At 51.2% G+C, this 13,918-nt stretch overlaps 1 protein-coding gene across 1 annotated transcript; it reads left to right on the top strand.

Moving 5' to 3' along the window:
• The first annotated feature begins 1,604 nt into the window (after positions 1-1,604).
• Positions 1,605-8,968, top strand: LOC150011796 (keratin, type II cuticular Hb5). Its single transcript, XM_090275565.1, has 9 exons — positions 1,605-2,058; positions 3,818-4,026; positions 4,625-4,685; positions 4,834-4,929; positions 5,561-5,725; positions 5,943-6,068; positions 6,466-6,686; positions 7,577-7,608; positions 8,029-8,968. The coding sequence occupies exons 1-9, from the start codon at positions 1,636-1,638 to the stop codon at positions 8,220-8,222; spliced, it is 1,527 nt and encodes a 508-aa protein (XP_090131691.1). The 5' UTR covers positions 1,605-1,635; the 3' UTR covers positions 8,223-8,968.
• The last annotated feature ends 4,950 nt before the right edge of the window (positions 8,969-13,918 follow it).

The following is a 13,918-nucleotide window of genomic DNA, read 5'->3' as shown; positions in this document are numbered from 1 at the left end:
CAGTGAAGGACATGGAAGCTCAGAGAGGCTAAGAACTCCCTCAAAGCCACACAGCTAGAAAGGGTCCAAGTTTGAACCAGGTCTTCCAACTTTGATTCCATTGCTCAGGTTGCTAAATCCCAGCAGCTTCTCCATGGTTGACTATGCTCTGAAGACCATCTGCAGCCATAGTAAGGCTACCTGCTCCTACCCCACCAGTTGCCCAAGGTCTTCCTGCCCTACTCAAAAGAACAGATGTGGAATGTGGAGCTAGAAACCAATCCGCCTGGTCCTGGGCGAAGACCTGCATTGAGCCTGGCTGTAGAGACGAGGGCAGACTCAGGACAGAACGTCGTGCATTGGAGGGAAGATTCAGGAAACAGTGGCACAGTGGCAGTGTCTGATTCTGGAAGGCTCCCCGGAGGGGTTGTCGCCCTCGAAGGAACTTCATCAGCTCCTCTTCCCGAAGCTCCTAACACCTCAGGTGTCTAGCTAGCCTTTCTAGAGAGGGACCATATCCCCCAGGTCTGTTCTCACTGAACCTTAAAAGAATAGCAATCATTTTTCTAATAAGTGGCCCCAGGACACACAGGGTAGCAGGGAGGTTAGAAGGGGCCAGGATCCGAGCCCCAAGGAACCAGAAATCACAGCGTCCTACGATAAGAAAAGCTACCTTCTCACCCAGCAGTCTCTAAACGTTTTTCTAAGAGTGACAATCTAAGGCTGATGAACAGGATGAGTATCTCCTCTAGCTGGTGGTCTTAAAAGAGAGACTCAAAGGACCTGTTTCTCCTTAAATAGCCAAGGGAAAGTGCCCAGAGCAAGTTCATAGCAGTCGGGTTATTCCAGGTTAGGGTTCTCCATCCTTCAGCCAAGCCGGAGAAAGTAGCTAAAGGGGAGGCTCCCCATTACCCACAAGTGGCTGTTATTGAGGCCACTGAATGTTAAGTGGTTTGCAGTTTTGCTCAGTGAGAAGTGAAGGCTCTGAAGCAGAGTCTTCTGGACTGGAATCCAGAAGGCTCTAAGAGATGGTGCTCTACCCCTCGGTCCTGCAGGGAGCACACTCAAAGTGGGCCCTCTGGCCCTGAACCATCCTCCAGGCAATGCTGCCACCCGGTGGGTTTGGATTTGACTTGACAGTGAATGCCGCGTGGAGCTAGGAGGAAAGAGCTAATGACCTCTCGTGGTCTCAGCCAGTCTGGGACCCTAGAACTTCACCCTGAGACAGTGGCCCTCTGCCTCTGTCCCAAGCCCACCTACCTCAGACTGTTGTGGAGTTCAAATCCGTCTCCAGGTGTGAGTTGAGGCCTACTCACAGGGAGAATATGAGAAAATTAATTACTTAATGTACGTAAACAAGCTTTGAAGATGAAAAAGTGCAAACGCACAGTGTTCCTAATAACATCTTCAATACTTTTACGGAGTCCCAGAGTCGCCGCTGAGCTCACCTTTAAGATGAGTCCTTGGGGAGTTGCTGGCAAACTCCCCAAGCCAATAAACAACATAAAATGCCTTTTCACTCCTTTTATGCAGCCAATCCTAGCTCTCCCCACCAATAAAAGGACCAGGAAGGATCAGAAAAGCCAGAAGGAACCAAAGCAGCACACCTGCAGCCCTTGAAGACCCCCGCTGTCCTCAGGCTCTGCTCAGACTCACATGATGTCCTGCCGCTCCTACCGGATCAACCCTGGATGTGGGGTCACCAGGACCTTCAGCTCCTGCTCTGCTGTAGCCCCCAAAACCGGCAGCCGCTGCTGTGTTACTGCCACCCCTTACCGGGGGGTGTCCTGCTACCGGGGACTGGCGGGCTTCGGGAGCCGCAGCCTCTCTCACCTGGGCGCCTGTGGGCCCCGCATGGCTGTGGGCGGCTTCCGCTCCGGCTCCTGCGGCCGCAGCTTCGGATACCGCTCTGGCGGCGTGTGCGGACCCAGCCCACCCTGCATCACCACCGTGTCGGTCAACGAGAGCCTCCTCACGCCCCTCAACCTGGAGATTGACCCCAATGCGCAGTGCGTGAAGCAGGAGGAGAAGGAGCAGATCAAGTGTCTCAACAACAGGTTCGCGGCCTTCATCGACAAGGTCAGTGAGGCCCAGGATGGTCCCGAGAAGGTTTCAGCCTGCCCTCCCTCCAGAAGGTCCCAGTCTGTTGGGGAGATAGCATGGCAGCCAGGTTTGAGAGAAGCGAGGGAGAGAAATGCAACCATTATAGGCAGAAGGATCAGTTTTCATTTTTTAACTTCAGCAAAGTGTATTGAGAGCCCAGAGTAGTCCAGAAATCACGTCTGTGGGCTAAAGTGTTTGTGTACTTTGGGAGACAACACAGGAACAGCAGAACTGCCCCCCAGAAACTAGACTGGGTGCTGGAAGTATGGGAGCAAATGGGGAGAACAGAAGGCATGTGGCTCTTGGTCCAGGCAGCACGGGGAGTGGCTGGGGCACAGCTAGGAGCTGCGCTGCCTCCCCGATTTTTGCTCTGTCCCTCAGCAGTGTGGGACCTCAGGTGCCTTACATATGGATAACAGAACTGACCTCAAGTAGTGGTTGTGAGGATTAATGGGTTCATGCATGGAAAATACAGGCACATAATAAGTGCTCAAAATATATTAGCTGTTAGTACAACAGTGATTGAGGAGGTGTGAGCTTTAACCAACAAGGCCTGACAGCCTCTTTCATGGATGGGAGGCTGGGACTGTGGAAGGGAAGGCATCCAGGCGGGTGAGAGGAGGCCCACTGACTCGGTGTGATAAATGCCACACTGCTGTGAGGCTGCTGCCCAAGAAGGCCACCTCTGAAACTCCCTCCGCACCTCCCTCCGCGTTGGCTCCTCCAGCATCCATGGTGCCTCACTCCAGTGGAGTAGACAGGCCAGGCTCGGGGGTCTGGGATCAGGGGCTCTGGGGACGATGGGGGTGACCTTCCTGTTATCACTTTCTCTGTAGTGATCTTAGTTAATCCTCAAAATGACCCAGGAGAGTATATTACTCTCTTCATCTTTTGAATAACAAATTGAAGCTGAGAGAGTTTAGATGAGCTGCTTAGACATACTGTGGTGGGCAGATGAAGGGGACCTGAAGGACAGCAGATCCTGACTCCATCAGTGTGAGACAGAAAGCTCATTCTTCCACACTAGAGTGCAGTTCCCCATCTGTGTGTCAGGGGAAATGACATCCCCCTACCCAAAGAATTGTAAGAACTGAATGAGATGGATAGATAGGTGTAGGTAGATATAGATATAGATATAGATATAGATATAGATATAGATATAGATAGATATAGATAGATGTAGATAGATGTAGATGAATGTGTGTGTGTGTGTGTGTGTGAGTGTGTGTTATCTTCACACAGGCCCTGGCACCACATAGTATATATTCAATAACTGTTGTGTAAATGAATAAATGCATTATAATGATAGTTGATTAGAATAATTACAATAACGACCTAACTAGTGAAGCACTTACTATGTGTCAGGGACTGTTCTGAGCAATTGGCTTGCATTAACTTATTCAATCTTCACAGCTCTAGGGAAGGTACTATGATCATCTCTGTTTTAGAAATGAGAAAACCAAGCATCAAGAGGTTAGACAACTTTCCTGCTTACAGTGGCAGAGCTGGGGCTTGAAGCAGATTTTTTGTTTCAAGCTGGGTGCTTTCCCTCATACCCACACTGCCCTGGGGCACTGGGAGCTAGGCCCCTTTGGTTGCAGACCCTCAGCCTCAGGGCTCAGCTCTTGGCTGGCCCTGGCCATTCAAGGAGCATCAGGACAGAGTGACTGACCTCTGCAGAACATGCACCCCCTACAGTTCCCACTGAGTCTCTTATCCCCACCCTGGGTGGCAGGTACGCTTCCTGGAGCAGCAGAACAAGCTGCTGGAGACCAAGTGGCAGTTCTACCAGAACCAGCGCTGCTGCGAGAGCAACCTGGAGCCACTGTTCAATGGCTACATGGAGACACTGAGGCGGGAGGCCGAGTGTGTGGAGGCCGACAGCGGGAGGCTGGCCTCAGAGCTCAACCACGTGCAGGAGGTGCTGGAGGGCTACAAGAAGAAGTAAGTTCAGCACAACCAGAGGGGGGACATAAGCGACAGGGGAAAGCTCCACCCACAACCTTGTGGAAGCAGCTTCTCTAAGATTCCCGCCTGTCAACAAGAGCTACCTGGAACCCCAGGGAATGTCTAGGTGAGACCTAGATTCTTCAGATTCCTTGGCTTCACCTCCACCCCTTGGAGGTCCTGAGGGTCTTAGAGCTGGTTCTGGGGGAGTAAAGGAAGGAACCCCAATGGAGTTCTGCAGCTGTCTTTGTTCCTGCCCCTCCTGGTTCACCTGTATGACCCAGGCTCTGTGCTCTCCCTGCCCAGGGCATTGTCTCTCTTTGGATCTAGGGTGCACAGATGATTCTAGACTTGGGGGATAGACTTCCTTGATCTCAGCCCACAAACAGAAGAGCTGGGGTAATAAGCCAGGCTGGCACAAGGGCTAGCCCATGAATAACACACAAAAGAGGCCATGGAGAAAACAAGAGAACATTTGCAGCGAGTTAATCCCTGTTGGCCCTCAGAAGAGCTTGCCTGGGAACTGCGATGGTATCGCCCCCCTCCCCCCCAGCTCTGACCCCTTAGATCTGGCACCTCTGTCTCCCACACTCAGGTATGAAGAGGAGGTGGCTCTGAGAGCCACGGCAGAGAATGAGTTCGTGGTTCTAAAGAAGGTGAGGGGACTGGTCATAGGGCAGAGAGGGAGGGGGACCCATTCTGCAACCTCCAGTGGGGGTGCAGTCACCACACTGGCCACAGAGGTACTTTCATTCCTTGGGCCTCCTCCCACACGCATGTCCCTCCTTCTCTCTGCACCACCAGGACGTGGACTGCGCCTACCTGCGGAAATCAGACCTGGAGGCCAATGTGGAGGCCCTGGTAGAGGAGTCAAACTTCCTGAAGCACCTCTATGATGAGGTGAGGGGGCCCCTGCCAACCAGCCAGGGCAGTGGAAGGGAGGTGTGGGTCCTGGGGGAGAGGGGTGAGGGTGTACTGTGTGGACATGTTTGCCCTATGTGTGATATAAGCATGAAAAGAACATGTACACACACAGAAAGGGGGCATGTTGTATGGACATGTATGTATGTGCCAAGCTGAGAGCCTGGCATACATGTTTGAGGACTGGCTCAGGCCTCTCTGTGTCTCTGAGCACCTCTGCATGTTGCAGTATGTGTGCCTGCATGCTGCTCTGTGCACCTGTCAGTCTACACATGGATATGAAAGTACATATGTGGGGATGGGCATCAGGGCGGGTTTCTAGCTAGGGAGGGGTCTTAATTACTGGAAAAATCACTAGTCCTGGCATTGAAACCCCAGTTCCCTTGCTGGGTGACTTAGAGTCAGGCCCTTTTTCACATATTAGATCCCTTCCAGCTTTATTTTATGATGTGCCTGTGTATACATGAAAGTTGGTGGGAGTGTGGGGAGCAGGAGTCATGTAACATTTAAGACCAGTATCCCCTCCAGAGAATGGGCACTGCCCCCAAGGATGGAGCACATGGCCCAGATCAGGCAACAGAACCAAATGCATTGCCTGTTGGTCCCCCAGGAGCTCCAGATTCTCCACGCTCACATCTCAGACACCTCAGTCATCGTCAAGATGGACAACAGCAGGGACCTGAACATGGACTGCGTTGTGGCTGAGATTAAGGCTCAGTACGATGATGTCGCCAGCCGCAGCAGGGCCGAGGCTGAGTCCTGGTACCGCAGCAAGGTGAGTGGCACAGGACACCTGCCTCCTAGAATGGCAGCAGAGGGAACAGAGACAAATATTAGAAAAGGCTTCTGTTGTCTGGGGATTCTGGTCCCTGAGGATGATAACAGAAGGGCAGAGAGCTCTCAGGTTGAGGTGGCAGAGCAGGGCTGCCATACATGGTTGTGGTGTCCTGAATGGGTGAGACATGCCATCCTGAGTGTCTGCTTCTCCCCAGTGTGAGGAGATGAAGGCCACGGTGATCCGTCACGGGGAGACCCTGCGCCGCACCAAGGAGGAGATCAACGAGCTGAACCGCATGATCCAGAGGCTGACTGCTGAGATTGAGAATGCCAAGTGCCAGGTAGGGTGTGGGGAGAGCTCAAATACCCAGGACAGGCAGATCGCAGCACCAGGCCCTTTGCGCTTCTGGCCCCAATCAGGCCTCACAGTGTGCACTTGAGGAAGCAGAGACCCAGAGAGAGGGTAAGGGCTCTACCACATTACACAACACTTGAGCTGGGATGAGCGATCTTGCTGATGCCCCCCTCCTGGGCCACCTCTGTGAGCACCAAGGAGAGATGGTGAAAAGCTTACCCATCTCCTCTCTGTGTTCTCATGCCATTAACTACCTGGTCATAGGCAGTTAATGTGCCTTCTCTCTGGGACCCTCCTCTCCCTACCGCAGTCCATCAGTTTGAGTGAACCAAGCTGTGCCCTCTCTCTTTCTCATCCTTGTTTTTACACCTCCTTCCCCATAGCGGGCCAAGCTGGAGACCGCTGTGGCGGAGGCAGAGCAGCAGGGCGAGGCAGCCATCACCGATGCCCGCTGCAAGCTGACGGAGCTGGAGGCCGCCCTGCAGAAGGCCAAGCAGGACATGGCCTGCCTGCTCAAGGAGTACCAGGAAGTGATGAACTCCAAGCTGGGCCTGGACATCGAGATCGCCACCTACAGGCGACTGCTGGAGGGCGAGGAGCACAGGTGGGGCTAAGGAGGACCTTCTGGGGTTTAGGAGGTGGAGACCTTTGTCTCCCAGGAGTGAATTTCCTTAAGCCCAAATGTGAGCTACATCTCTGCCGACCGCTAGTACAGGTCAAGCTTCAATAATAATAATTATCAAATTCTTATTACGTGTTCGGCCTGTGCTGTGCTCACTGTAATCCTCACAAATTGATGGGGTATAATTTTTCCCATCCAAAGATAAAGAATAAGTCTCAGTGTTCAGTGATTTTCTCACGACCATACAGTTAATAAGTGTGCTAGCTGGGACCTGCACCCAAGTCATGTGCCTCTGAAATCCATTGCCTTTGAGTAGCTTCATACAGGAGGCTGTAGCTTGGCCTGCACGCAGGCTTGCCCATTTTAAAGACAATGCACTCCATACAGAGATGGGCAAAAGTAGGTTTGCAGTTGTTCATATAAAAAAATATATAATACAAGAATAAACAATTCAAGAATTTAAACTCTGTGTTTTGTGTACTCACAACTGTAAACCTACTTTTGCCAACCCCTGTATGCATACAGTAGCTCTTCATTTACCACAAAGCCCTTTCACACACACTGGTGCATGTGATTCGGCCACTTTCTATGAGCCCGGTCATACTGTCCAGCTTGGGCCTGGTCTCTCAGATTGGAAGTAATAGGCAGAGTTCATAATCTCACCCACCTCTGCTGAAAATCAGAAGGCCTTGTCTCCATGCTCAGAGAACAGTATAAAGGAAGAAAGGGAGCCTTTAATGCGGACTTAGAGGAGCCCCTCCTGCTTCTGGGGGTAGGATCTGTACACAGGATGACCCTCTCTGTCCCCAAGCAACCATCGTCTCAAGGAATCCAGCTCAATGTCCAGAGTTAACAGGTTTCTTTCTCTACAGGCTGTGTGAAGGTGTGAGCGCCGTGAATGTTTGTAAGTATCTGCTGGAAACCCCCTGGAAAATGGCTCTGTCCATGGGCAAAGCTGAACCCTACAGCCTAACCCAGTGAACCTGGAATGTTCTTAGACTGGGAGGTGGCCTTTCATCCTGCCCTGGCGACTCACTGGGGACACCAAGAGAGAAAATAGGGCTAGCGCCCTCCCCTGGCGGAGATGTGAACTGCAGGCCATGGAAATGGGGCTAGGCAACTTCGCCCCGCTGGTTTCTCTGGGTCCCCCTTGTCTTTCTTGCCCCATTCCCCTGGAAAGGCTGAGATGCTGAGAGGAACAGGGCCTGAGTTATTAACCACGAAAACCCTTTGAGGAGAAGAAATCTCCTGCCATGCGGAAGCCAATTAGGGCCTGTCCTGGGGTTGGTGAGGTCACGGCCCTCTGTGTCCCCTCTTCCCACAGGCGTCAGCAGTTCCCGCGGCGGAGTCACCTGTGGGGGCCTCGTGTGCAGCACAAACCCTGGACGTCAGATTGTCTCTGGCCCCGTGGCCACGGGGGGCAGCATCACGGTGATGGCACCAGACTCCTGCGCCCCCTGTCAGCCCCGTCCCTCCACCTTCAGCTGCGGGAGCAGCCGGTCCGTCCGCTTCGCATAGAGGCCAGGGCCTCCTGTGTCCATTTGTGCAGATGGTGTGTGAATGGAAAATGTGTGCTTGCTTCTGGAAGCTTCCACATGTTCCTACAGAGGGACAGACCCTGGGGCCGCTCTGCCACCTTCTCTCTTTAGGGAGTTGTTTCCTGGTTCTCCTCTTGGCTTCAGTTAGAGTCATTCTCAGCCCTTCACTTAAGTCCAGTTTGACTCAAAAATACCCGTGGCCAATTTGTATTGTTCGTCAGTCACCCAGGGTGGCGGGACATCATGGGATCTAGGTCTTCCCCTGGGACAGGAAATGAGCCTAACCATCCTCAGGTCTCCCAAAACCTTAGAATCAGAGAGGAAGTCACCCAGTGGCTCCCTCTCCTGGTTGGGAATGTCTCTGCAGGGAGCACCTGCCCAGTGATCGTGTCTGTGTGTATTTTGCTTGTCTCTCTGATTGACTGCCTTCCTCTGGGTTAACCTGTTCCAGCCAGACTTCTCAGTGACCTCCCAGTTGAGAGGCCCATTAGGGAGGAAAATCCTTTGGACTTCGGGCAGGTATTGCTATGCAATGCACCTTACACATTTCAGAGAAAACTCCATGGTTGCTCCAGATCTCGCCCAACCTGCGCAGTAGTCTGCCCAACACTGAGTGTGTGGAATAGAGGTTAGGCCACTTCCTGAGTCTCTTGCTTGTTAACGACTGTCTGTGGAGGGCTTGCCTCTGGGTTGTCTCAATCGGTGTTTCAATAAATGCTGCTGTGATGCAAGGATATGTGATCTTAGGAACACAATGTGCGCCCCCTCCAACATTCCGACACTCCTTTCCCTCTTGCCCCATCTCCAACTGGCCAATCCTTTCCAACCCAACCCCCACCCATGCAGTGTTTCACCAATCCCCCAGTGATTCTGCCTCTTCCTCTCCACTTCCATAACCTGATTCCAACTCACTACTCCTCAGTCTACTCAGGCCTGGACCATAGCTCCAGCTTTCCCCATGACCTCTTTCTCCATGGCCATGCCCCACGTAACCCCAGCAGCCAGAATCCCATCCCAAACTCATCACTCTCACCCCCACCGGCCTGGTTCAAACCAGTTCCCAGCCTATGTGTGTGCTTCTTATGCCAAACACAGGCTCCTTCCATCTCCTCTTTTTCCACCCGCTCCTCAACCCTGCACAACCCCTCCACCCAGTGCTGATGTTCCTAGATGAGGGTACCACCTAATGGAGACAAGTCTACCCTCTTAGGCTGCCAAGGACCATCCCACATGGACACATAGGCCGTCCCACATCCTTCCTCCCATTTGCCTTTGCTCAGTGCTCTCTGTACTCTACTCCCCACCCTTCCTACCACCACACACACATCCCCCTCCCCCTGTATGTACCACAGTGTCCACAACCATGAGGGTCTCTGGTTCTGTCTTCACGTCACTGGGTATATCTGGAGCCTGGATCAAGCTAGCAGTTCCCTGAGGGCAGGAAGTATCTCCTCCTAGCTCTGACCCCCAACTAAGCCCCAGGATGGGGGCCCAGGATGTCTTAGGTCTGGGGTGGTTGGATGAAGTCAGGCAGTTGGTAGAGCAGTTGTAGACATCAGCCCTCTGGGCTCACCTCCACTTATCCACTGGAGGCGAGTCCAAGATTGGCTGTCACTATTTACAAATTAGCTGCCACTACACCATGCAGATGTCCACCTGCTAGCCCTCTCTGCTGCCCCATTCCTCAGCCTTTCCCTGGGAGGATAAGTTGAGGCCTTGTGCATCCTGATGAATCTCACTTCAGGCCCAAAGGGTTGTAGCTCCACTGGAGGCTGCAGCCTCTTCTGAGTGCTCAGGCTGCTACTGTTTGAAGTTTGCCAGCTGACATCAAGCTAGCTTCTTTCAAGTTTCTTGCCTGCTCTACTCCTTTCTACCACCTATCTGGGCCTTGAGGACATGGTCATAGTCACAGTAGGCCAACATTCAATTTAGGGCACCTCATTCATCCACAGGAAAGGGTAAATCTCGGGGGCCAAGAAGTCAGGAGATTAAAATTTAAGCATCAACTCTGCCAGGGAGACCTTGAGCAAGAGGTGACCTCCATGCTTTGGCAATCAGCCTGGGAACCTGTGAGATGAACCCCTGCCACCTCCCGTGGTTCTGGCTTCCTGGAGTGAGTCTGTGCTTGGGGAAAACACTTTGATGTTACCATGGGTCTGGGCAAAGCATAACTAAAATGCCAAAGCTGACACCCACCCCCAAATATGATATCATGCACTGAAAAGTCAAACAGACAGGAATTTAGAGATAGTGATAAGCTTTTTAATAAGTGTCCATGCTTTGTGTAAAAAGACCAGTCAACTGACTCAATCAGTGAGAGGCGCCATTGACTGGAGGATGAAACTTCTCCTCTATCCCTCCTTGCAGCCAACAGCAAAATGCAGAACAAACTCTTCTGGTTCAAAGGATTTCGGGGTCCCAGAGCCCTCTCCTGAGAGAAGAGCTATTCCCATGGAAATCAAAGGGTGCAATACAAACTAAGAACTAAAATTATATTAGAAAAAAAACTTAAAGGGGAAACTGAGTAGTATGGAATCAAGGGTTCATGGAAAAGTCAGAAGAGTAGGTAGCCCAAATGATAAAGGTGGCCCATGTGGGTATTCCAGTGCTCTTTCCCAGGCTCCCCTCTTCTCTGAAACTCCACAGAGCAAGCTAAGACACTGTCAGAGAAAATCAGACCTTCTGTCTGTGTTCTACTCTTTTTCAAATACTCATTGTACCCCCAAAAGTACACAGGGTCTCCAAAGGATAATAAAGTAGACAGTACAGTCCTTTCAAAAACTCAAGGAAGTTTGGGCTTTGGGGTCTTCTTTTCTCTCTGAGGCCACAAACACTCCTTGCCAAGTCTCAAGTCCCCTCCACTTTGTACCATTGTCACCAACAACCACTCCCCGATTGGTTCCAGCTCCCAGCTGCAGTGTCTCCAACTGTCCCCTGCTTCAGCCTCTGGGATCTCAGGAAACACAATTGGTGTCATGACTCACCTGAGCCAAGCATAGTGAGAAACGTATGCCCCTTTGCAATGCACATGGACATAGGAAATGACGGTCTGGGAGTTTCCCCTGTGTGCATACTCATAGCAGTGCCACTCTCGGGAACGTGGACATTAAGAGGAGACAGAATTGAGTGTTTTGTTCATTGCAAATTAGAGCAACGAGGACACCTGTCCTAAGCTCTGCTCTCTTTGGGTCAGGGGACATGCAATAAGAAAGACTTAGTGCACGACTGCCTCATACCACTTTCCCGTCCCCCCACCAGATGCCTTTGTGCTCCCAGAAATCCCTGCCCATTTCTGCTTTGTTCAAAAACAAAGTGGTCCCCCCATATTCCCACTCTTATTCCATCGGTGCTATGGGACAGCAGAGGTGAGGGGTGAGCACCCAGGGGATGCAGTGGGATGGAGGCAGCACTCAGGATGAGGTTTTCATTAAATAAAGGTGAAAACTCCAGAGGCACACATATGTATATACATACACATCCTCCACTGTCACCATCAGAAAGAAAAGGCAAACCCTCCCTAATCCTCCCCCACAACCCCTCCCGGGACAGCAGGTGCCTAGTGGGGCTCCTTCCCCTCCTCACAGAAGACCTGGTAGTCCTTGAACCTGATTTTACCCCTTGGTGGGATCCAGACCATGATGTGCCCAGAACGCAAACCTCTAAGTCCAGGAAGCAGAGACTAGGGGCCACTGTACTGAGAAAAATGTTGGTCTTCCCAAGGTCCCAAAGGATCAGTGTGCTCCTTGGGGACACATCCTGGAGGCATCAGAAGGACTGCCTTGTCAGGGAGTACAGTTTAAAGGTTCTTCTATGTCTTGAGATCAAATATATATTCTTGTGGCAAAATATCTTCTACTCATTCAGGTCTTTTTTTTAATTTTGTTATTTTAATCCCAAATAAAATAAGTTGGAAGAAGTAGAGTTCTTCCTTTAAAACAGGTGAAAGAAAGTTGCCCATCAAAAAGCCCTCTCTTCACCTCGTACCTGGGGGGACACCCTTGCATCAGAGAGGACACTAAACTGACTTCCCCAGGTAGGACCTCTTGGGGACTGTCAGTTCAGGAATAGGTCAGAGACAGAATTTCCCAATCAAAGGCTCCCATCCAGGCCATGAGGGAAAATGCCTTCCAACCAGATGTCTGAGTTTTAATTCTGGGTTCCCACATAGGACGCCTGTCTTAACCACCCCATAATAAGATCTGTCCAAGATTCTTGGAGAGAGCAGTGGCTATGAGGAGACATTTCTACAAATGCTTACAGGAGGTTCCTTTACATCACCCTCCATCTCTTATCTCCGGAGTGTCAGACTAGTGAGGTAGGATCAGTTAGAACCCCTCCCCCAGGATTATTCTGATGAGCCTGGGTTTTCAGCCAGGAGGGAAAACTGGGGTAAGACAGTGGAACGTCTATGAGCTTTGGCTTCTCTACACCTCTGTTGGGATCCTGGACTAGCTGTGTGACCTTAGTAAGGTGACTTAACTTCTTCGGGCCTTAATTTCCTTACCTATTAAATGATGATAATAATACTGCTGCTGTGACAATGAATGAAATACATACACGATGTATTTAGCAGCTGCTTGTGAACAGGCTCCCTTCTCCCCACTTTTCTTACTGTCTCCATCACACCCAGCCTGGGCATCCTAGACCAGCTTTGACCTTCTCAGAAGAGAACTGCAAAGAGGTGAACTTGATCCCATGGGAATCTGAGGGAAAGTCATCTCCACAGTCAGAATTATCTGACCCTCCTGCTCCCTCGGCCCACATCAACCCGGAGTTCTCAACTTTAGTTCTTATAGGAGTCACCTGGGAACTTGTTAAATTCAGATTTCTGGGCTCCACTCCACCCACCCCCTAGATCCTGATATAGGTTGTGGTCTGGGGACCACACTTGGAGAAGCACTAAAACAACCTGGAATGCGATGGGTGGGGGAGGGGGGAGGAGAAAGACAGACGTTAACTTGGTTAATTTGGAGAAAGCCTTTAGCCTTCGACATTTAATTATGCACACCAGAAGACAGAAGGAGCCATAATAGGAATCGCCTAAATACAATAAAATCCCAAACCATCGAAAATAAAATTCTCAGCAGATTAGCCTCAGTCAGTCTTTGCATCTTGACATATAAATAGTTGGGGGACATTCTAGAAACACACAACCTCTCAGGACAAGTGAGGGGTCTGCCAGAGCCTCAGTTGCACTTCCCCCACCACCCCCTCAACAGTGAGCTGATATGCACAGCCTCTCATCAAGGACAAAAAACAAGGAGGCTGCCCACACACTGCCATCCCTCAACCTGGCCCCCTTCCCAGAGGGCCTGGAACATGGCCAGTACTTAGGAAATGTCTGCTAACCTGAAGTTAGTTGGGAGAAACAGTGACTAAGCAGTCTATCTCAAACATGCTTTATGTCCCTTTCCCAGACCACAGGAGGAAGGAATCAATGGAAGTCGCAATAATGCCAAACCCAGGGTTTGCACGCAGAGGAAATCACAACTCCAATGAGAAGGAAACAGAGTTAGTCTGGTCTCCCAGTAAGAGGAAATGACTAAACTGACATTTGGGCCTGAGAGGGAAAAGATTTCCCCCTCATGCTCCCCACCCTTGCCCCTATCAAACCTCACCCACCCAGAGTCTCAATGCCCCCACACACACCCCTACAATCCCCAACCCCTACCCCTG

The sequence above is a fragment of the Furipterus horrens genome, unplaced genomic scaffold (assembly GCF_987537825.1).
Source record: "Furipterus horrens unplaced genomic scaffold, mFurHor1.1.pri manual_scaffold_4, whole genome shotgun sequence".
NCBI classification, from domain to species: Eukaryota; Metazoa; Chordata; class Mammalia; order Chiroptera; family Furipteridae; genus Furipterus; species Furipterus horrens.
This window is presented reverse-complemented; position numbering and strand designations above follow the sequence as displayed.